Raw genomic sequence first — 24,627 nt, forward strand, 5'->3', positions numbered from 1 at the left:
CTCCACTTCTGCCCCAATCTCTCCCTCTCTGGACCAGCTGGAACCGGAACCTCCAGCCTCTCCACAACAGGCCACTCTGCTTCTACCTCTCTTCACTAGCTCTACGTTGGCTGGGCGAGGCGGGTGACGTCGTCAAAGCGCGACGCACGCACGGCGGGCGGGCGAAGGCGTTGTCGGGCCGCTGATATATTACGCCGCCGACGCCCCGCTCGCTCGCTCTGTGACAAGAGGCTCGCGGGAAGAGGGCGCGGCCGACGCCGGTTCTCTCGGGTCGCCGTCATGACGGGGCGCAAGTTTCCCAAGGAGAAGAAGCGGCACCGCTCCCGCCTGGGCTGCCTGGACGAAGAAGGCGGAGGCAGCGAGAGGAAACGCCGGAGCATCGAGCCGCTTCAAGGCCTGGCCGAGGTAACCGCCGCCTGGGCCGCCCTGAGGGAAGGCGGGGCCGGGCCGGTATACGCATGCGCAAGGTGCTTTGGCGGCCACGCCCCCTCCGCGTTTCTTATAGTTGTTTTCTAAAAGCCCTGGGAGTGGACCTTTCAGTATTTGTAAAGCACAGCTTACGTGGACGGCACTTATTATTATTATTGTTATTATTACTACTATTGCTATTTTATATTACGTTTGGATTCAGCTTGTTGAGATTTTTGAAGCAACGTCCCCCATATTGAACAGCTGTTCCGTTTACTTGTTTGCAACCCAGTTTTTGTTTCCCCAGCCCCTCTGGACAGCTTAACTGTGGAGCATAATCATCCCCATATTTTTTTATTACTCCAGTAACTTCTAATCAGAGACACGACTGTCCACTTCTCAATATGGTTCTGCTTTTAGCTGTCCTGATTAAGAGCCACTGACCGACCTAACCTGCATCATGAATTTGTTAAAAGTTTTTTTTTTTTAAGTTAGAAGGCATCACTATTTTTTGCAAGGAAGTTATTAGTACATTAATTGTATGCTACATTAACATTCTTAAGATCTGGTGTTAGGGAGCAGCTTTCTGACCAGTCCTATGCATGTTTACTTTGAATTAAGGCTTACTCCCAAGTAGGTTTGCATAGGTTTGCAACTTTAAAAATATGATCCAGATACTCAAATTTCACAGCCATGAATTCACAAGGTGTCCACAGGCCAGACTATTATATCTAGAGTTCAACCTCTTGCCTGTAATTGTGATGACAGTACCGGCCTGCCTACAGGGCTGGTGTGGGAAGAACAGAGATAGTAACCAAAGTGCTTTGAATGTGTTGTTTCACCCCCCCCCCCCCAGGAATGTATTCTCAGTTCCTTTTACTGGGTGGCATAATATTTTGAGAAATAACTATATCGGTGGATTTCCTTTTGCAGCATTCACCTGTAAACTTCTTTGCTGACTATATGATCTTTCAAGTAACTTCAAAATGCAAAACTGAACACCAACTTTATGGAGCATCTTAAACATTGCATTTGTATTTTAGACTGCAGTATTAGGAGCCTATATAAGAAGCTTCATTGATTCAGGCTGTAATTCTATATCCTGGGAGTAAGACCCATCTAACCTTGTGGGACTACTGAGTAGACATGAAATGGCTTGCACTGTTCCTTTTGTAGTCAAAGCTTAGTTGCCGATATTACTACATAAGCAAGTGTTTTGTGTTGGGTCATGATTGAAAGGATTTTCTGTGTCATCATTTAGGAAACAAAATGTACTACACAAATTCCAGAAAGTGAGGATGTGGAAGAAGAATCCAGTGACCTAGAAGAAGGTGGATTGGATCTCAGCGTACAATTGAAGCCAGTTAGTTTCTACATCACAGATAAGAAGGAAATGCTACACCAGTGCTTTTGTATCATAGGAGAGAAGAAAGTGCAGAAAATGCTGCCTGATGTCTTAAAGGTACTGAAATATATCTATTCTGGCAAATTTTGGAGAAAACTGAACCGTTTCAGCATTTATCAGGAATAGGGAGTGATCTGAATGCTCTGTAACAAAGGTTAAGCCTCTTGCTACATGCTCTGGATTTTATTTATTTATAACCACTCTGATACCATCTAACCCTGCTTCTTCATTCCACAGTTAAAATATACTCTTTTATCAGGATTGAAAAAATATTTCAAAAATTAAAGGTGTGCTGCCCTGTTGGCTCCATAGAGGTTGCTTAAATTCCATTCAGTGGGTTTTCAGTAGCTTAACTGCACGTAGTGTAATAGTCACTATCCTTCTGTGGACATCTGTACAGTAGAAATTAAACAGTATATATTTATTATAAATTTATTACCCTGACATGTGCAATTGGCTAGCTTTTGAGATGGCAAGGAAACTCTGAAAGGTTTTGGTGCTTCATTGGAAATGGGACATTTTCTGTTATGCACTGAAATCCTTAATTTTAATTAGAACATTGCTATGGCTATTTCCTTGATCATTTTTTTCTTTTTTTTAATTATGGCTATGGTACTGGATGTATATTCAGTCGTAACTTGGTTCTCAAACGGAATCCGTCCCGGAAGTCCGTTCAACTTCCAAAAACGTTCGAAAACCAAGGCGTGGCTTGCACTCAGTTGGAAGTCGTGGAAGCCGCATCGGACATTCAGCTTCCAAAAAACTTTCACAAACCAGAACACTCACTTCTGGGTTTGCGGTGTTCGGGAGCCAAAACGTTCAAGTCGTAAGGCATTTCAGAACCAAGGTACGACTGTACATGCATAGATTCAATTAAAAATATAAAGGAGTCAGATTCACTTTTCAAGGAGCCATGCCTGCATTTATATTTTAAATATTTATGGAAGGTGTTATTATCCTGCGCTTGAACTGTACAGGCTCCCACAGTTTATGTAAGATTTTTTATAAATACTTGCTGGTGTGGAAACAGCTCAGGGAGAGAAGGGTAGAATATACAATAACAAACAAACACATACATACATACATGTGTCACACTATATTGCCATAAAGAGGGAACCTATTTCCAAATTTCATGTTTAAATTTTGTCTTCCGCCAACATAATGCCATGGCCTGTGTTTCAGAATGGCACAATTTTCCACTTTGGGACTATCAACTTAATTAGAGAATTTTTAGTTGATGCATCATCTTTTTTTAACGGGTTGGTTGATTGATTATTGCTAAAACAATTTGCAGTTTAACAACATTTAGTGTAGGTATCTTTCTAAGAAACTGAAAGTGGAGTATGATAATTTTATAATTTAGTAACTCAGGAATTCCTAAATTCTGTTGTTCAAGAGCACTTCAAATTTGCCCTGTGTAATGCATTGGAGAAAGGCTTCTGTGTGCCCTAAGTGCCCTTCTTGCCACAGAAGAGGTAGCACATCAATTCTCTGCATGAGTCACTAGTTAGGGGCTGCATTTTCCCAACCAGAAGGCACACTGAGAAAGTGACTCCCATAGAGAGTGGGTTCCTCCACTGGTAAGTGCTACTTATTATTAGTGTTTCATTTGGGTTAAGTTTTCATTCCCTAAGAAAGTGTGTTTCATTAGTTTATGAAACATTGTAATAAACAAAAGCTGTTTCACATTGTTGAAAGGAAACATGTGAGTCCATTTTCTCTTTGAGTGTTACAGTAGCACACGAGAATTTGAATAGCCTTAAAAATGGGCATGTGCCCTCAAAACCCCACCAATTAAAATGTACTCTTGCCTATTAAAATGGTATTGCACTGATTAATCAACCTAAGCTTTAATTGATTAACTTGCCAATTAAAACTTACAGCTCTATTCAGTGTGTATCCTATGCACTTACAAGCTAGTTCAGCAAGTACTGAGATCAGACTGCTACAAAGGCTTTCAGAGTTTATATATTTGTGTATGTGTGTGTTTTAATAAATACTGTTGTAGAGCCCTTGGAATGAAGCAGGCTGCAAATGTAAATAACCTTAATTACTGTGGCATATGGAATAATGTAGTATATAATTATAGCATTTCCACGGGGATGTTGAAATTTTTCTTTAATTGGACATAACACCATCAGAGATGAGTGTGGCAGCCTGGCAGTTTATAAATAAGTAATTTATAATTAAAAAAGAACACTACTCCCAACAGACTTAAGACATCCTTGCTTGAAAATAAAGCAACTTGAAGTTGGGGGTAGGCAAGATTTAAAAATAAAGTAAAAACCACACAATAAGTATTCTGGCTATTTATAAGAATATCATAGAATGCTCCAGTTGGCAAGAAAGGCACGTATGCTCATTTTTATGATATACTAATTTTGTCTCAACATTTCTGGAGAAAAAAGATTTTGTAAAATTTGGACTGGGAACAGAAACGCTCCCTTAACCACACTGTTTTTCTTGTAGTTCATCCCTAGGGCTGCAGAGCAGATTCCATAGCAACACTTTGCCTGCCAGCTACACTGAGCTCCTCTTCCACTGCAGACACCAGGTTTGGCCTAATACATTTTGGCACCTGAGGAAAACTACAAAACGACACCTCCCCCCTCCAGGGCAGAGAGGCTGCTGTATAGGCGGCATAGCAGGGCTACAGAGAGAGCAGATCCGGCCTCCAAGGAATGTGCCACAGCCATTGCTGTTACTGCGGCAGCAGGCCATGCATTGCTTGGAAGCTAGATCTGCTGCCCTCTACCACATACCCTCTCAACATTTCTCAAGTGAAAACAGGGATGTCCCATTAATATTAATATCAATTTATTTATTACCCCATCCATCTGACTGGGTTGCCCAGCCACTCTGGGTGGCTTCCAACATATATAAAACATTAAACATTAAAAAAACCTTCCCTATACAGGGTTGTCTTTAGATGCCTTCCAAGGGTGTATGTATATCTCCTTGGCTCGGGTTCACATAACTCCAATAACTTCCAACATTTCTCCGATGAAAATAGGAATGTCCCAAGGGAAAACAGGACAGATCAAATCAGAAACCAGGGAGGCTTCTCTAAATCTGGGACTGGCCCTGGAAAATAGGGGCACTTGGAGGGTTTGCTACAACCTGAGGCAGTTGACCCACCTTGCCTCATGGGTGGGCTGGCCCTGGTAGACTCCATAGAGCAGACTTGGAAATGTTGCTACCTCCCAAATGTAAAAGCTTGTGAAGAGAAATTTGTAGGAACTTCTCAGCCTACTTGGAAGTAATCAAACAAGTGGCTGTTTACAAGTCTACCATAGATCTGGGATTATGTAGAATCTTGATGCCATCAGACAAGGAGTTCAGGAAGATGGGAATTGCTGGAAATGCTAAAACACTGTTAACTCAGATTTTTGTTGTGTGTAGCCAGTGTCTATTACAATATAAATCTCTCTCTCTCTCTCTCTCTCTCTCTCTCTCTCTCTCTCTCTCACACACACACACACACACACACAAAAGACAATTCAAGATAAGTTTAAAACATTTCAAATTTTAGAACTGCAAATGATTGAAACTTAAAATTATAACACTCCCCAGATAATTTAGATTTTTAAAAATCTCCTTGGCAGAGTCAACACTGCTTTGGATCTGTAACATAGCCCATAGCTCTACATGTGCAGGTAGTGAGAATGTTATCCTTTAGATTACAAAGTTGTATACATCAGCTTGCAGCCCTATGTTTTTTAAATAATCTGATTGACCTTCTTAAAAAAACTTTGAATGAATAGAGGAATCTTCCTAGGTGGATTGTATAGGGGCAATAAAAAATACAACACACAATGTCTTCAATCTGGCCTGATCAACATGCAGAAAGATGGTCATATGTTGGCTTATTAAATAATTTACTGGTCAGCTGTTCTGTGGACATAGTTCAAAATCTGAACTGGGTAATTGCATGTTTAAGGGGGGGGGGCAGTTAATTCCTGCAGGAAAATAACACTTTTTGTGATCAGATGCAATCTTAATGAACCAGAATGAAGACTTGGAATTCTTTACATGTTCAAAGTCCATTTAGGCATCTTTAGCAGAAATTACATCATGGGTCTCAAGCTAGGAAATATCAACCAGTTGGCTGTGCCCACTTTAGTGCTGCAGACCTGGGAAGGTTGGTCATAAGTCAATATGTTCCTTGGCCTGCAAAAAATTAGCTACTCCTCTTACTGATGATGCCAATCAATGGAGTCAAAGGTAAATGAGGGATTAATAAATGTGACATACTGCTTTTTTGAGGGACCACTAAGAGCTGGATAAGGTAATTCAAAACAGAACATTGATCTGCAATGCTATGCTTCTTGGAAAAGCCAGTCTGCATCAGGGAAGGAGCCTGGTACTCCATTGTTCTAACTTCTCAGATCTTCTCAGGAACATCAACCAAACTTATTGGCTGAATTTTATTTTCTCTTCACTTAACTCTTCCAAAAAAAGAAAGAAAAGGGAAGCACATTTTATTAAATCATACAAGAGTTTGAAGTGGGTTTAAATCTTAGGGTAAGGGAAACCTTGGTTAGCCTTAATCACAGTTAATTTGATGCTGGCAAATGATAAAATTTAATTCCAGGAAGGGGTAGTGTTACAGGAAAGGCTGGTGCCTCATAACACTTGTTACATTATATCTGTATTAGCCCCGTTTCTCATAATTAAGGTTTAAACTACCTGTATAATTCTTCACGGGCTGGTCCACTAAAATTCTCTGTCAAGTGTAAAGTACGAACAAGAAGTCTTCTGAATGATTTTTATGAAAAAGAATGTATTAAAGGTTTAAGAGTCTTATGGCACAAGACTGTTCTTTTGCTGCAGCAGACTTAACACAGTTACCTACCAGGAGTGAAAACATAGATATCGAAAGCCTTATTAGGGTGAGAGAGATATTTTTCAGAAAGTTGTATTTCTTCTTTTTTACTCAAGCAATACTAATGAGAAACAGTGGCTGGAATAATCCATATCCAACTGCCAGCATTAGGGAATTTGAGAAGTGCCCTTGGGTTGTATTTAATTGTATGACCCCCACTGACAGAAGGCTGTTTGATCCAGCAGAAACGTCTATGAGGTGAAAAAGAGGGGAGAGGTAATTTTTGCAGTTTCTTCCTTTCTCCTGCAATCCCCTGCTGCGCTTGCCACACCGTTCAAAGGGTCCGCCAGCGTTCTTGAGCAGATTGGGGTATGTGCACAGGGGGCTACCCTTTATGCCAACATACGCCCCTGCTGGATTAGAATGCCTTCCGTCAGAGGAGAGGCACAACTGGCTGCAATGCCTGCCTTGCGAAACCTAAGAAGAAAGCCAGGGTTCAGATCTGGCATACTTTGCTACTTCCTTAACATTGTCTTTTTGCAAAGCCGTCTTAATAAAATTTCTAATTCAGATCATAATTTTTAAAGTTTCGGTTTAGTGTCCAGATTCTATGCACCTGGCCAGGGAGGGCGGGGTACAAATAAAAAACTGACGATGATGATGTTATTATTATGTTGTTGTCGTCTTTATTAAAAAAGAAAGAAAGGCGAAATTCAAACAAGCACTAAAGAGATGACCTGCCACTGAACGGAGTGGTCTCCCCTCTTCCCCAACCTCTCATTTTGGAAGTTCTCCCAACTCTTCCAGAGACAGGATCGTCCTGTTGGCTCCTGCTAGCTCAACTAGTTGAATCTGGCCCTTAGTGCGTAACTAGTGTTAGAAACTCACATATAAAAGCTAGGTGCCAAATGGCACCTTAAACCAGGATTGCTTGGTTGCAAGTGGCTGATAGTCAGGTACAAAATGCGCATGGCATCTGGCTAATTGCAGGCACCGTTTATAACAGTCCCACCTCTCTTTCTGTAGGGCTGTTCAATAGAAGAAATCAAAAGGCTTTGTCTTGAACAGTTGGAGCTCCTGTCTGAGAAGAAGTTATTGAGAATTCTTGAAGGTAGGCAATACTGTATCATATTGGAGCTCCTAATGAACACCAAGTACATGGATGCTTGATTTTATACCGTATGTTTCACTCTATAAGACGCACCACACCACAAGACGCACCTAGTTTTTGGAGGAGGAAAACAAGAAAAAAAAATTCTGAATCTCAGAAGCCAGAATAGCAAGAGGGATCGCTGCGCAGTGAAAGCAACAATCCCTCTTGCTGTTCTGGCTTCTGGGATAGCTGTGCAGCCTGCATAGGCTCCATACGACGGACACACATTTCCCCTTTTTAGGAGGGGAAAAGTGAGTCTTACAGAGCAAAAAATACGGTATGTAGCAGAGAAGCATGGCCATTACCTAGAAGATAGATTGGAAGAGAAGCTTTGATCAAATGAGGGCAGTCATGACTTGGAACCCTGTTATAGAGAGACTTAAAATTAATGGCTACAGCGTTCAGAGGAGCTGCTCACAAGAGATCTACTTGTGGTATTAGACTTTCCTTTTTGCTCTGAGCCCCCATAAGCTTTCCATCAGTTATCTACATTAATGAGCATTGCTTAATTTTTTAGAATAGTTTTAACTCCTTGTTAGTTACCCTTTTAGCTTTAGTCCTGAACTTCTGTTACAGAAGTTGCCTAACGTTTTTAAATCTGTTGCTGAATATATGTTCTATCTATAGACTACTCAGAGCTTTAGTATGAGAACAAGTCCTTGAAAAGACTCTGTGGCCTGTATTACATATTTGTGTGTTATGTGTGTTTGCATAAGAAAAAGGAATACCTGTTTTCTGTACAAATGCTCCTATAATAGTTTAATATAAATGGCTGTGTTGTAAGAGAAGACAGGGTTAATTTTATATTATTCCTTTGGCAAAGTCTCTTGAGCTGGATGGCATTTTTTTCTCTTACCCGAGTGACAGAAATTTCCTGGGGAAACCTTTTGCATGAATTCTTTTTCCTTGTGGTGAAAGTACTGAAGACTTACTCTGTGTTTGTAATAGTTGTTTGCTTGCAAAGATACCAAGTTAAGCATGGAGGTGCAGAGAAGCAGCCAGACACTTATTGCTGCTTGTTGAAGCATCGTATCCCCTGTACCCCGGGCTCTCCAAACAATATAGCCTTGGGACGTGCTATGGTTCCTTACCGCCAGCCATCTTCAAAACTCAGGCCACTGTCTCCCTCACAGGCTACAGCTCCAAATGGTTTCTGTTGAGTACCTTAGTCAGGCAGGTGGGCTGTGTCTCTTCATTTGACAGTCATAACAGTATTTACTGATGCATGTACTAATGAGGCAGAAAAATGCTGCCACACTGTATAGCATCTCACATTGACGTTGTATTTCAAGGTGAGAATGAAAATGACTCCGACAGTGATGAAGAGGCTAATGGTGGGGAAGAGAAGACAGCAGTTGAATCTATCAGCCAGTAAGTAATTGTAATGAGCAAATTTAATTTAACTGTCCTCTGAGAGTCTATTTAAAAGTTTGTGCTGACAATTTCATTTTGAAGTGTTGGTGAAATCCCAGATAAACCCATGGTGAAATCTTGGCTGAACCGCTGCAAAAACTGTGGGGAAATTTGCAAAACATTAGTGAAATGAAACTTCAGGTGAAACTTTAGTGAACCTTGCTGAGCATTTGTAAAAACCCAGTGAGCCTTGGTGAGATCCCGTTGAAATGTTAGTTAAATTGGCAAAATCTTCTGAAGCCCAAAGTGCCTTGAACAGAGAATCCTAATTATATCCTCCATCAGATCCTACGGTACAAGGGTATGTATACAGCTGCTCTTAAATCATGGCATAAAGTAGGAAAACCAACCAAATCAAAGACTGTTTGCATACAAGCAACCCCTGATTTTTTTTTGGGGGGTGTTGCATTTGGGTAATTGTGCGTGCTGATGGAGCCTGTTCCATGCTCTTCCTGGTCTGAATGTAACACATGTTCAGAGTCATGCATGTTTTGAACGTGTGCAAAATGAGAGTTGCCTGTAATCAGCTTGTTGCCCATCCCATGGCTGCAAATAGGATCTTTTTGTTTTAGGTTGGCTGTTAATTGCTAGGGTTAAAACAGCGTGGAGAATTTTGATTCATTTTGTTATGTAATAGGGTTGGGAGAAGGCAGAAGTTCTTGGGTTACCAAGCTTCTTTTCGGTGGCTGCTTGTGAGTAGCATAGTATGGGTCCGTCTTGGTGGGAATCAACATTTAAATGGCAGTTTTTACAGTTGCCTGGGATTAAATCCCATTGAGCTCAGTGGGGATTACTTCTGAGTAGAAATGCATGTGATTGTGCTGTCGGTGTGAACCAGATGTACTAAGTCACTCACATATCAGCTAGTTATTTCGGTTAATACTAAGCATCTAAAAAAGAGCATCTAATCTATGCAACATTTGGCCACAAGATGGCAGAAAATGCACGTGTATTAAACTTAAGAGTTGCGCCATTACATCAAGAAGCCTTTTTATGACAGCATAAGAATTGCTCAGTGACAAAGTGTTTTGGACAGCAGATTGTCTGTATTAGTATGTGTACCTTTCTACCGAAGTGGTTGATCTCAAGCAGGTACCACATAGTTTCTGCAGCTAGTTTTGCAGTGCACTGTTCAGGGATCAGAAAACTTGGTAAAGCTCATATGTTGAAAATCACCATTTCCAGGACCAGTATTTAAAATACACTGCATAATTGGAAATCAAGAACTTGTTGTTGAGGCTCTTGCCAAATGAACAATCCTGATTCCTGAACAAAATTTGGCAGGACGACTCCAGACAGCAGGAGCTTTATTATCCTAGAGCAGATATCCTTTGATACATTTTCCTTCTGCAAACCAGATGACTGTGCCAGATCATCCCTGTTTGCCAATGAGCAATACTTGATAACAGCATTATCACTCATTTAGGAACCGATGTCTTCATCCTGTGGTTGGTTAGGAATGAGGGGTGCGAATGCCAGGGACATGATTGCCAGGTTCATTTTCCTATAGTGTTCTGGGTCTGTACCGATGCTCAGGGTTGTACACACCTTGCACCAAACAGCTTCAGATATTCTGCATCGGGATAAATAAAATTTTGTGCCAAGGAAGTTTCAGCCTGTCTGCCCAGCCCAGCACCCTGGTGGGGATGCAAACCACTTCCTCCTCATTCATCAAATGATTGATTTGATGAACAAGGAGAGACCAGTTTGCGTCCCCATCAGCTGTGGGAGGAGTGTTTCCTCTTTCGCTGTGCTCATCATGTATTTTCCCAGTGGGTTGGCCAAGGGTGAATATAGCCTTCTGGCCAAAATGCTTGCTGTAGCCTAAATCCAACTTATTTTCCCACATTTGGTGCTCTTTGATTCTCCTCATAGGTTTGAAATTTATGGTACCTTTGAAACCTTAAAGGCTTGAAGTTTAGTTGCTGTTGTTTTTTTGAATGGAAGGCAATGTTTCATTCTGAACCCAGTGCCAATTTTCTCCTTCATAATCATGAAATGATTGCTGCCCTGCACACACACACACATCTATATGTTCTGAGTAAATGTCTTAATATCTGTAATAATTTCATAGGTTTGGGGGTTCAATAGGAAAACTTTGCCTTGAGGGCTGAATCTGTAGCAGCACCTGGTACTGAACAGAAGTAAATTGAGATGAGAGGAGCCCACTGGAATATTTGGCAGCTTCTGTATTAAGTTAGTCAAGGAGGCTTGTGGAGACAAATCCAGGGGCAGCAGGAAAAAGGTTTCTTCTTTGTGGACAGATAGATTGTTTTTCAGCGATCTGGTTAAAAATGAATTGCTTATATATGCACCCCCATTTTAAAAATTATCTTTAATCATAGTTTAGTTACAATACTTAACAGAGGTGGACAAACGCCATTAGAGCTAAACCTCTGAAATGTAAGTTAAGATGACACTAACCTTGTAATGTTAAATTTAACTCCTCCCTGCAAGCTGGATGCTTTGATTGTGTGCATATTAACATAATACATACATTACAAATTTTAGACAAAGTAGCTGAGGTATGAAATTGGTTAGATGAATATAAAATAATTTTATGGCTAAAATGCTCATTAAACTCAACAATTGGACTTGCCTTCCATGATTTTGAAATCCTGTGGAGAGCTGTATCCTGTTTCCTCAAGTGTGTTTTACAATCTTTCATTTGCTTTCATGCTTTGTATAAAGACAGTTGAACATCATGGCGAGATAGCAGATGAAATGTCATCCTTTTTAGCACTTTCTGAGTTATTTTCCCCATCCTTTGAAACAGAAAGCAATGTGTCAAATTTTGGTGAGAACGTGTAGAAATAGCTAAACCAGCATCACGCCACCTCACCCCAAAATGTGGGTTAAGTGATCTTTTTATCATTTTTGTGCAGATTGTGTAATGCACAAGGCTGTTTTGAAGTTTGGCTGCACCTTGCGGTTTTGCAGGTTGCATCCTTGCCTTGCTCTTCTTTCTTACTGATCCAGTGGGTTCATGTCTGAAAATACCTTTTCCCCTTTTCTGTCAGAGACTAGATTACTTTTAAAATTAATGATCAGTAGTGTGTTTGTAGTATTAATCTCAGCAATTATGAATACATTGCTGTGCAGCAGTGTTGATGAACACTGTAAGTAGAGTTAGGATCTGCTGTTTTGTGGGGCAAATTCCTACGTGTAATCCCTTGGCAGGGCTTCTGTGCCCAGTTCCCCTATCGTCCACAGGTTTTCTCTGTGTGTTTCTGCAGTTGCCTTACTGGGGAGCTCTTTCCTCCTATTGATGTATTTCAAGGAACTTGCTCTCCAGATTCTTCCCCTGATAGCAGTGGCATCAACCAAAGATACTTCACAGTTAGGGTCTCTTTTGGTGATGTTCTGTATCTTTCACAAGCACACATGTTCTCTGGGCTGTTTGGGGGCTGTCTTTTTCTTTCTCGTTCTTCAGCGAGATTCTTCTTTTGGAAAAACAGTGGTGGCAATTCTGGGGAAATGGACAAGGAATGCATCGCTTTTTGGCACTGTAGCTCAGCAGTAAACCACATGCTTTGCATTAAGGTGGTCTTGGGTTTCATACCAAACATCTACTGGTGATAATCCTGTAGGAAACCTTGGATGAGCCAGTGGTCTGGCTTGGTATAAGGCAGCTCTGGGGATACAATACTGTTAATACAGTGTACTTTCCAAATTTTCAAAGCATTTAACATAACTTTTATCTCAGTAATCCTTACAGCTGCCCTGCAAAGCAGATCCCTTATTAATCTTTAGGGGGTGAGCTGTGTGAAATAAACCACAGAGTTCTTGACTGAACCAAGGTTTGAACCTGGAACTTGTAGCTCCAGCTCTTGTCACCTTAATTCAGCATATCTCTGTAGGTTACCGGCTTGGTCAGACAGCTCCAACTAGGTGGTTCTTCTCATTGGAAGGCAGGAGTTAGGCTGGCATTTCAGAAGAGGATGTTTTCCTTGCCTTAAAGGTAAAGGTACCCCTGCTCGTACAGGCCAGTCTTGACAGACTCTAGGGTTGTGCGCTCATCTCACTCTAGAGGCCGGGAGCCAGCTCTGTCCGCAGACACTTCCGGGTCACGTGGCCAGCGTGACGAAGCTGCTCCGGCGAACCCGCACCAGCACAGCACAGCACACAGAAACGCCGTTTACCTTCCCGCTATAAAGCGGTACCTATTTATCTACTTGCACTTAAGTGTGCTTTCGAACTGCTAGGTGGGTAGGAGCTGGGACCGAACGACGGGAGCTCACCCCGCCGCGGGGATTCGAACTGCTGACCATGCGATTGGCAAGTCCTAGGTGCTGAGGTTTTACCCACAGTGCCACCCGCGTCCCTTTCCTTGCCTTAGAACATGTCTAATTTGGATTGCTCCACCACATTGAGGGGGAAAGTAAAATCGACACTTGTAGTGGTGTTTTTTTTTTTTTTTTTTTGGTCTTTAGGATATATAGTTTATTTACGAATGCATACTGCCTGAGTCCACGATGGAGGGATTAGTTGAATTTTCTTCTTGGGCTTAGTGGAGTTACTTTGCTCTGCCTTTGATAAAAACAAGATCTTGTCACATGGCAGGGAAAATATTGGTATAGCTTTGGTGGTCTGGTGAGTTGTGTATTGGGCTAGCAAGAGATGCTTTCTTGTCCTCAAAACAATGTTTTCTGTAGCACTAAGTTTCTGTTCTGTTTACTCTTCTTGGGTGCAGGTAAAACTGATTTCTGATTGAGAAAAATTGACATATTCCTATAGTTGTGTCCCCAACTGGGCAGGCACTGCTTACCCTGTAAGTGATATAATTACATTAACTGGACTAGCCCTGTATCTTTGGGGAAGAGCATTACATTCCAGGCAGCCCTATGAAACTTGAGAAGAAAGGAAATTATCCGTACTGCTGCCTGAATAAGCATGGCCTGCTTCACAAAATAAAGCAAACAATGAAATGTGGGGGCACGAGAGTATGGATATGAAATGCTTCTTTTTATAAACATAAAAGGTATACTAACTGAAATGTATTATTGTTTGTTCTCAGGCAAGACAATAGTATAGATTCTACTTCTTCTTTGAAGGAAGACCACAAACTGGAAGCTTTGGACTCAAAGCAAGGTAGGAACTGCAGAAGGCTTTAAACGTTGCCGCCTCTGCGTTTGGCATTCTGAATAGAGCAGTAGCAATAATGTAACATTACTTGCCTCAAAACAAATGCTCTGGGTCATCTCTGCAAGTGCTACATAATAGATTGCAAATGAAACAATGATGCATGATAGAATAACTTTCTTTGGAAGATATAATTGAATTTCAGACATTAGGAGCCCCTTCTCTAGCTAGTTGTCAAATGAAACCCAGGAGTTTGTCAGCATTTTGGGCAAGCATTTGGCTGTGCTTCCTTTTATTTTTATTTTTTTTTACATTTTCACTAATGTGATGCCGGTTCTTCTTTACAACTTTGGCTGTGGATTATGTTTTTTTAGTCATTCTAGACTGTAACGAACATCGAATCCATCTCTGGGTGATATTTGTACTTGTTGTCATATTTGATAGGAGTAATGTTCCAATCTAGAGTTCCTGACTTTTCCCCAAACCCATTTCTCCTCTTCTTGATACGTCTTCCCTAGCACACCATCCATCTCTGACATCTTGTTTTACCATCTGAGCAAGGGGTGGGAGTAAGGTGTCTTTTTCCAAACCATACAACGGCCTCTCAGAATCAAGCCGCCTATTTTCATAGCTGTGCCCTCTTTGGAGGTGCACAATAGTGTGTGGAGGAATGTCGGCGGGGGGGGGCGTCTTTTATGAGCAGTTTCATTTGGGAAGGCTCAAGCCTTTCCCCTTTGACTCTGGGAGATATAGTGCAATAGGGTCCCAGATTTAGAGCATTGTTTATTTGGTGCAGTATATAGCGGGAGCTCCCATTGCACAAAGTATCCATGCTTCTGTCAACATGATGGGAAGGAGCTGCTTCTATCGCTCCATACCAAGGGCAGATTTAATCACTATCCATACTGGTGCCCCTGAGTATACCCCTTTACTTCCTTTCATGTAAGTGAAAGATTGTCCTTTGTTTCTACAAGAAAAAGTGTGGTACTTAAGGAAACTATTGGAATGAGGGCAAAACTCACACTCAATCTCTGCTGTTCGCCCAGGAGGAAGAAGGTTGGAAGGAGAAGAGAGTGGACTTAGGATCACACAGGGAACAAAAGGAGTTGTTTTTTGGGTTGTCTGGGTTTAACCCATCAGCGAAACACCAGCGTGAACCCAAATAGTGAGTCCTAATGTATTGTGTGGGTTTGTGCCTGCCAATGTTTTCACCTCTTTGCCTAGTGATGACAGGCATGCTGCAAGCCATGGGGAAGGATCATTCTGGATCTTATTGCCACAGGAAATATCCCCAGTAATTGCTTACAGCTCTTTAGAAAGAAGTGCCCCATTCTTCCTTAAAGATGGTAAAAATAGCTAATAGGGGGAATTGAACTTGATTAAAATGGTCTCATAAGGCAGCCAAGCGATTAGCAGGATGCTGTGACTTTGTGAAGACTGCTTTAAATATTGCTTGTTGCACTCTCTGGAATGACCTCTGAATTGACATGTCTCCTGCAGACTTCCTCTCTTCCTTCTCTGCTATCAGAGGGAATTGATGACTGTTGCAGGTGATTGCTTCTTTGTCCTTTTTATGACTTTATCAGCCACTGGTTTCGTGATGGCTCTGGGCAATGACAACAGTGCTAGTCAGGATGTTAGCTTTTAAAGAGCTTTTTTGAGACTGTGCAGGCATAAATGGTAAAACTTAGCAACTGTTCTTCTTCCACACTGCAGTCTGTGATGCTGAAGATGAAAAGTACGAGAGCCAAGGGGTAAGCAGAAATGAGTGAAAAGTGGTTAAGAAAGAGAAATTAAGTGCCTGGAAATGAATTTCGCAATCCTAGTTGAAAGAATAAATACAAGTTATCAAAATGAAAAAGATAATGAGAAAAATGCCATCAGAGACTTTTATTACTATGTAAAATTACAGCTGCAAAAAAAAAGGGGGAAATGAAGCGGTTCAGCTAATTAAACATTTGTTAGGGCAGTAGGGCTATGTGATTATTGTGCATTGTACTTCCATGGAGATTTCAACTCTGTAGAGAGCCCAGGCTGATTGTACCTTTAAGCCTGGTTTAGGTAACTTCTTATTCTCCAGCAGAAGGATAAATGATTTCTATAAAAAATAGTTTTGTCTCATTCCCTCGGGTCAGTGCCCTTTCACTTGGATCCGTTGGCCTTTGGCAACAGGATAGGAGTGTGCTGGAACATTGCTTCTGAACTTTGAACCAGCCTTATTCCGTTGAGAATGTATTCTCGCTTTGGAGATGTTCTGTTCACTTGAACAATGCATTAAGTAAATATGGACTAGTGCCCTGCAGCAAAGCAAAAGAATTTCCATTCCTTAATCCTATTGATTCCCATTTCTTTGATCTTTCACACACTTCTCTAGCAAGTTAAAAGCAGTCGGAAGATGTTTTGAGTTCATGCCTGCCTTATTGTAGGCAATGTGTGGTGAAGAGTAAAAACAACGCCTTGCGGATCAGAGTTCGCTATTTGATTGTTTTTGAGAACTGCTCCTCAGAAGACTGTGGTGATGACATATTTTGCATAAGTTTCTAACAGCTGCTTTTAAAACCATGGTTTCATAGGTCTTGGTAGACTTGTCAGAGGAACAAGAAACCCCAACTGTGGCCGTTTGACTTAGAGTTTTATAGCCTTGACCATCTGCCTCATAATTAGACTAATGTAATCTAACTTCTTTCACCTTTTGTTGTTGTGTGCATTTTAAAGCTCATCAGATCAATGCTGTGTTCAGTTGATCTGATTTTGCAAACATACGGCATACTTAATAACTCTTAAGTTGGTCAGGCTCTTATGCAATAAAATAGTACACGATTAAAGGTTAGCTTAGCTTTGTTCTCACATTTTCTTGAATCAGTTGTGTTATTCTGTATGTGTTTTTTAAAAGCATAGGTTTTGCTGATTTCCTCATAATATATTTACAGGCTACAATTGTCTATGTATATTTCTAATATTTGTAAAACTGCTACATGTGGAATGGTTTACTTTCTAGTTACTTTATGGAAAGCTGCCTCCTATTTTGCAGAGGAAGAACATTTATTATACATTTCTCTTAGTCTTCGGTATTGATTTTTCTTCCCCCTCCAGATACCAGTTATATCATAAAAAGTCAAAGAAAATATGCTTTTCTAAAGATTTTCTTCCTTGCTCATAAACACAAGACCCATACACACACAAAGGAAGTTGCGATATTTCTTTTTAAAAAGATTGAAAAGCCAGACTAGAATTTCTAACGCTTTTCCTCCTACTTTTGTCTTGAGAGGAAAACTAGTCTTCCTTCAACTCATTTTGGAACCAGCACAGATTAATTTCAGTAGTATGTATTCTGCTGCTCAGTCTTTGTAGAGGACTTGCTGAGAATGGAAAGTACCCAGTATAAAGATCAAGCAGAGAATATTGCCTTTTATGTGTATGGAGAGGTTTTTACTACTCCATCCCATTTTCCAAAATAAACCCTCACATCCATGTAGCTAGCCTTGTGATACAGTATACTATTATAGCCAAAGGCGCTGAAATATTTAACAGCACAGCAACACGCCTCTAGAATCTAGAAACTTTCATAATAAGCAGAGGCCAGCACATGTATTTCTAGTTCTTCGTTTTCATTCTCATTATAAGGCCAAAGAATGGTGAATAATCCTCTTGGGACTTTTGCAAAAATGAAACTTTGCCTATTAGCAATTTGTGAAAAGCCTGGCAGTATCAGCAATACAATTCTGTTGCCAAATATGGTATGGACACATCACAAATCTATGACATTCTGGGGGCTGTGGGAGTCTTGGCAGACAGACATTGTTGCATAATTTCTCTGGATCATGGTTCTTGTTTATGACTTAGTGGTTGCCAACCATTCATGCAAGTGCCTGAGGTCAAGATCAAAGTATGGGATTGGGCTGTTCAGTTCCCTGAACCAAGATCCCTCTCTCTCAGTCCTCACCATGCGTCTTTGTCTCACCATCTCCTCCTCATGATCCATCCCACAAAATGTCTCTGTGCACTACAAATGAGGGACATCTTTGCAGCACACAGATGCACACTGTGGTCTGAATTGCAGCCCCATGCACCTGCTCCTTTGGTGACCAAGGAGTAGGCAGTTAGTGGCAGGGGGCTCAGTTTGTGATGCATGGAGCCCCTGCCTGGAAATACATGGAGTTCATTCATTGGATGGAAGGAGAGTGAACCCTGATACCCCTAGAACAAGGTCCACAGGACCCCTGATTCTTCCCCAAACTGCCATGGATCCCTGCTGCACCTGCTACTTACAACGTACTTGCTGCAACTGATGGTTATAAAAGGCTGGAGTAACCTGCTTCCAGATTCTTAGGGGCTACTTCATTCTGCACAAAGTGGCTCAGGGGTCAGAACTATCCACCCCGTAATAAAAGTTGGCATCATCTATCTTCACAGTGACAAAACAGAAGGTGTTGGATGGAGCCATTGCCATTGCCTTTTTGTAGATGGGGGAGCTAAAGAAATTAATGTGGCTCCTGAAAGATCCCAGGGGGAACAAGCAGATGGGCAATGGCATTTTGCTTTTCCCTAACAGATATGTTAGCAATATAGGAAAAGTCATGTGAAATGTCCAGAGAATCTATTCTTTCTGTGCAGCTAATTATATCACATCTTGATTAAAATTTGAGAGTCCAATCAACCACCCCTAATTTTAAGGATACCAATGTTTAATTTTTTGTTATCTGATTAACCAGCATTCCCTTTATAAACAGAGCTTTACTAGGGCTGGGGTTATTTGATCCCAGGGAACCGCAATTCAGAGACCGCTTTGTATTGGTTTCCAGTATATCTGTGACTGTGGTGCTGATGAGCAATAGTACCAGATCAATAACACTTCAAGCCTTGGAGATTTGAAAGGAGAGGGTAGAAGAGGGGAAACTGCTAAGTTCTGCAAAAGCCGTCCAGTAAAAGAAAATATTTGGGACCAAGTGGGGAAGGGCTAATTAAAAACCAGAATCTCCAAGAAGAAAATGACAGAAGAGTATTGATAAACACGTTAATTATTTCAGAGTGTCCTAATCTACTGCTATCCTTTTATTATCATAAATGGCATATAGGAGCTCTCAAATGAATGCCGTGTTACTTTAGACTTTTCAGAGTGAGCTGAAACGCTATCTTGTGTTTTAATCCACACATCAATTTAATACTCTTGAGGTTTCATTGATAATTGTGGTGGCTATTAGTGACATTTATATTGTAGGCAGAATGGATAAAAATGGGCAAGTGTAAACCTTCAGCCTAACCAACTCCAAATCTGTGTATCAAGGCCTTAAACTGTAAGGATTACAGAGAATGCGTACATTCCAGAGGAACGTAGTGCCGTGGCCTCTTGCAGTAAATTGCGCAAAGGAACAGTTGTGTGTTTTATCACTTTGCTGTTGCCAGGCTGCGTGTAAATTCTTGACAAGGTTTTCTCATTGTCTCTTTAAAAACATTGCACATAAAGAATCTCCCAAAGAGCAACATATTGATCTTTACCATAATAGGCCATATGTCCTTTAAGAGGTACCAATGGGTAAGTAGTCTTTGAATCCAGCTTTTTAATATAGGTAGTGAATTCTGAATTTTGCCTAGGCTATAATTGTCGGTTGGGATGTGTCACAGTGAATGTGTTATGCCTCCATACATTGAACAAGGGCTGGTTCATACATTTAAAGTATTTTCTCTGCTGTTCAGCAAAAAGAAGGGGAAAGCTCATTGAACGGCTTACAGATACCCATAAATCCCTGTCTTCAAGCTTGCAGTCTAAAGGACACAACTAAAAAAGGAAACTGATTGGGAGGGAGGAGGAAAAAAGGAAACCCGAGTAGTACTTAGTTGTAGAACTCTTGAAATGGCCACCTGGAATGGAGAGCATTCAAGGAGAGAGGAGGAGCTGAATGTTGCTGATGGCTCAGCTCAGCTGACGGAGAGGTTCTGAAGTCCCATTTCTCCTTTACCGTAGCCTGATGACATGGTTGCTTCTAGGTGCATGTGTGTAATTTGACGTGTCCTCATTTGAATATGTGTGAACTGACTCCATTAGAAAACACTGTGTGGATGGGGTGAGGTGGTGGCACCTGTGTCCATATTGTTGGCTCTGCGATGGCATCTTCACATATTGAGTAAATAATTTGATGCTAGAGCCATTGAGCAATGAATGTGTGTGTGTGTGTGTGTGTGTGTGTGTGTGAGAGAGAGAGAGAGAGAGAGAGAGCCAGTCCTTGGTAGATCAGTTCCATTGATTTGATACAATTCACTTTCAGTAATTTTTTCATAGTCACACCCCGGATTTTATGTTCCTCAAGGAAATACACATGCCATTTTGTAATAAACAGCTTATTAAAAGTTCATCTTAGGGTGCTATCAGACACATTTCTCCATATCAGATAAGTTTAACACTTTTTACATTTTGTAATGGCTTATTGTGCATTTAACAAATATAAGTAGTGTTAATGGAGAACTTCCAGAGATAAATGATCACACGTACATAGTACCTGAGGACAAGATGTCAAAAGAAATATATGCTTTATTATGAGTATTTGTCATATCAGATTCAAACTTGTTTCCTTGCATCATGTTCTGTTACATTTTCCTAAAGACCATTGCCTGGGTCCAGAGAAAGGGAACCCTAGTTCTGTGCACCTCAGGGAGTTTGGGGCTTGTGTTTCTAGAACCCTAGTTCACCATCTTCCATGATTTATTTTCCCTTGGAACTGCTGGGATTTCAAAAGCCCAGTGAACTACTGCAGAATGCAGCTTTGGCATTCAAAGGGCCTTTTAAAATTCTCAAACCTTGAGCTCATGTCCAATGTAGTTCTTTGGATCCCAGCCCATGTTTTTAATCATAATTGAACAAATAGGAACGCTGTAATTGTTTTTGAGATAAATTGAAACACTTCATTAAAAGTCTTTGCACAGATATCTCTTAATAAGTGTATTGCCACACTGATATCTGCACCCTCATTTTATTTTGTTGCAATGTACACGAGAATTTTAGGAGTATTTTTAAACTGCACTTCAGGAATTAAATTCACTTCTAAAATAATAAACAGCAGTCAGCCCCAAAGGCTCCCCACATCAACTTTCATTTTGTAATGCAGAGGCGTCCTTGTGATATAAAACCTTATGACATTTTAATTAGGAAAATAGATCATGCAATTCCATACGATGGAATAAATTTTCCAAGCGCTGCTGCTCTGGTCTACTGCATGTTCTCCTAAATTGGAATAAAAATGCATTAAAACTTGTCTAAATTAGATCAGTCTTAAAGCTGGGGGAAGGGAGGAAAGAGAGAAACTGTTGATTTTAATTTATAGATGACCTTTCCTATACCTTAAATCTATGCAAAGGAGTATTTGTATGCAGAGGAAATGTTTCACAAGATGAAAAGCCAATTTTATTTTATTTTTAAAGGGCTTCTGAATTCTTCCTTTCTCTGTTACAGGCAAAGGAGAAGACAGCGATGTTCTCAGCATTAACGCAGATGCGTACGACAGTGACATTGAAGGCCCATGCAATGAGGAAGATAATTCAGATGGGCTGGAAAGGACTGTCAGAAGTGGAGATGGTCCAATAGACGACCTCCAGAAGGACATTGAGAAAAGCGTGAACGAGATCCTGGGGCTTGCAGAATCCTCCCCAAAGGAGCCAAAGGCAGCAACTGTGGCGGTTCCTCCAACAGATGATGTCCAGCCATCAGCACAGCAGCTGGAACTCCTGGAGCTTGAGATGCGAGCCAGGGCTATTAAGGCTCTCATGAAAGCCGGAGATGTAAAAAAATAGCCCCAGGGCTGTTTCATTTGCAAGATGTCTGCATTTGTTCTGATGGGTGTGATGTCGGCTCCCTTCAGTGCTAAAATATATTTGAACCGGTTTTGACATTCCTCGTTCAAGCCCTTTGTGTATCCTGACCCATGGCTGAAGAAGTTGGCAGCAGTTTGTCACTGCCATCAGAACTGTGTGACTCTTGCACAAGTGGAGAGGCTTGACGCTGTTCAACTCAACTGGCCATTTTCTCTCTTTGTGTTGGATTTCCCCCCTTCCCTCCCACCGCCCTCAACACGAATTGGGAAACGGTTGTAGATCATACGCATCTCTTGCTGAATCCCGGTGCTTTGCAGAATAATTGGGGAACAATGTAAGGCCTTTTCAGGGCTTACTTTAGCATTCTGGGGACGTTCAGTTGGGGAGAAAGAAACAGACCACCGCTCCTTAGAGATGGAGGCCTATCGGGCATGTATATTGAGAAATCCCTTGCACCAGCAGTTGAGACCCAGATTGCTTGTTTTCGTTGGGTTCAGTTTATGAGCAAAATATTGTATGCCCTATGCCAAGGGAGCCAAGATGGTAGTGCAGTCTGTGGAGCCCTTAATGGGTCTTGGCAGCTTCTGGTGCCAGCCCATGAGCATTCATAATCTGTGTAGTTTGAACCATAATACAGTTACTGTCTCCCTTTATTTTTAGTGAGTTTAAGTAATGATGTGGGTGCATCCTAAAACACACTCTTTAAAACGAATTTCTGGTGCTTGATTGTAGTTATGTGCGTAGCGTCCAGCTTTCCAGGACATGTTACAAATTCATTTTTAATCCCTTAAGTGCATTGTTAAGTTATAGACTTAATACGGTTAAATGTAATTTGTAAACTCAGCCTAGGAAGACCCTTTCCTAGGACTAGATAGGACGTTTTGACAATGCAAAAGTAGATATTTATATGCAGTTGGGGTAGTTGTTACACGTGTCTATCCTGTACGTTATGAAGCAAAGCGACTAAGACTTAAAATGTCGGTATCCTGAGGTTTTGTTTTGAAGTAAGTCTGCACTGATTGCAGGTGGAAAAAAGACATATAAAAATTTATGAGGGTTCAAGGCACACCAATACCTGCTGCTTTGAAAACGGCCAAAAAGTGTGGTAGATCAACATGTATTAACAAATACATTTGACTATACATTTCAGTGCATGCTCAGGTTGATAATTTTTTTAAAAAAAATGGGTGGAAGTTCCAGCAGGTTGCACGGTGTGGTATAGCAGGGCAGAGGCAGGCTGGCTTGTGCCTGCTGGTTGAACAATAAATACTCATTTTAAATTGCATTCTTTTGTTCTCCTGCCTCCTTAAGCTTGAATGTTTGGGTTGGAGAAAGGAAGAGCTTGCTGAGCCTAGCATTGAACTGAGTGAAAAATGGGGACCATCAATTTCGTGCATTAAAGACTGGAAGGAAACAGAGTTGGCTTGAATGAGAAAAATGGAGATTTTTCATCTCCTTGGTCGGGGAGCAGAAGGGACAGTTAAGTGAGGGAGGAAATTTGGGGGATAAGGAACTGATCCGGAAATGATGCAGGGAAACTAAGAAGAAAAGTTAATGGAGTTAAATGCCTTTGAGTTTTGGTATAATCAAGGAAGTGTTAATACTGTGTTTTATTTTGGGGATGGTTGTTGACACCACTTGGGAATGAACAAGGAAGGCATCTAAGCTTTTTCTTGTGATAGATACCATCTCTGTCTTACTAAGCTCATACATTTCAAATTTTTCACATGAAATTAGAGTCATTGTCAAAACTATATCTTCAGCTGTGATTTAACAGAATTCTCAGCTGTCAGTACTAGAGTGGTAAAGTGTTGAGTTTATTTCTGAATGTAGAAGCTTCACTGACCATTGTGAATTCTTGAAGCAATAGTCTAGAAAAATAAAGTATCTAAAATATCTCCTGGGCATTCCTTGTATTGATTCGCCACTGGGCACTGGTTTTTAGCAAGTGGATTTCCTTACGAAGTCTTAAAAATGAAGTGCAATTGATTTCACTAAAAAAAACACACCTCCCCTTCAGCCGTCAGTTATAATAGAGGTATAAATCTAATGACAAAACCGTTACATTAACTCTGAATAAATAAATAAATCTGGGGTGTTTTTGGTGATCAGCAAGGGGCATCCCTGACCCCAGATTTTTCCATTTAGCACAGCAGTTCGGGGATATTTGCCGGAGTTCAAATGCAAAGAAGAATGGAGTGAGCCAGTTAGATGCTGCTGAGAATTCTGCCTAATTAAGTTTGTCTCCAGTAATTCTTCTTATTCTTGACTGCTTGGAGAGCTAGGGATTGCTTCAAGACAGGAGGCAGGTGGAGGACAAAATGAATAAGTAAAGGGCAGGTGACGAGATCCTAAACTGCTCTTTGGGATTCAAGAAACATTTAAAGTCAACTGGTTCTAAGAACAGATCCACTGCCACAGTGGCTCATAAGGTATATATGTTACAGCTCTCTCAAGTTAGTACGCATCCTTATTCAGTAAAACTTACCACAACCCTGGAAGCTTAAATTTAAACCAACGTGGCTGTATCAAACTGAT

The 24,627-nt window shown here is 41.0% G+C and overlaps 1 protein-coding gene across 2 annotated transcripts; it reads left to right on the forward strand.

Annotated features, from left to right (window-relative positions):
• Nucleotides 1-23,987, forward strand: CAAP1 (caspase activity and apoptosis inhibitor 1). 2 transcript variants are annotated; one of them, XM_083719715.1, is made up of 7 exons: nucleotides 1-405; nucleotides 1,670-1,870; nucleotides 7,665-7,749; nucleotides 9,084-9,162; nucleotides 14,222-14,295; nucleotides 16,003-16,040; nucleotides 21,731-23,987. In XM_083719715.1, the coding sequence occupies exons 1-7, from the start codon at nucleotides 280-282 to the stop codon at nucleotides 21,860-21,862; spliced, it is 735 nt and encodes a 244-aa protein (XP_083575841.1). In that variant the 5' UTR covers nucleotides 1-279; the 3' UTR covers nucleotides 21,863-23,987. The 2 variants fall into 2 exon arrangements, with proteins under 2 accessions (XP_083575841.1, XP_083575840.1); XM_083719714.1 differs by lacking the exon at nucleotides 16,003-16,040 and having other exon boundaries at nucleotides 131-405.
• The last annotated feature ends 640 nt before the right edge of the window (nucleotides 23,988-24,627 follow it).

Source organism: Podarcis gaigeae (genome assembly GCF_964106915.1).
Source record: "Podarcis gaigeae genome assembly, chromosome: 17".
Taxonomy (NCBI): domain Eukaryota; kingdom Metazoa; phylum Chordata; class Lepidosauria; order Squamata; family Lacertidae; genus Podarcis; species Podarcis gaigeae.

What these genes read in the sequence shown, in the direction of transcription:
- CAAP1 (XM_083719714.1), top strand. Translation starts at nt 280, where the DNA reads ATGACGGGGCGCAAGTTTCCCAAGGAGAAGAAGCGGCACCGCTCCCGC. An exon ending in GCAGTTGAATCTATCAGCCA is followed by an intron (nt 9,163 to 14,221) that starts GTAAGTAATTGT and finishes GTTTGTTCTCAG; the next exon opens with GCAAGACAATAGTATAGATT. An exon ending in AGCTTTGGACTCAAAGCAAG is followed by an intron (nt 14,296 to 21,730) that starts GTAGGAACTGCA and finishes TCTCTGTTACAG; the next exon opens with GCAAAGGAGAAGACAGCGAT.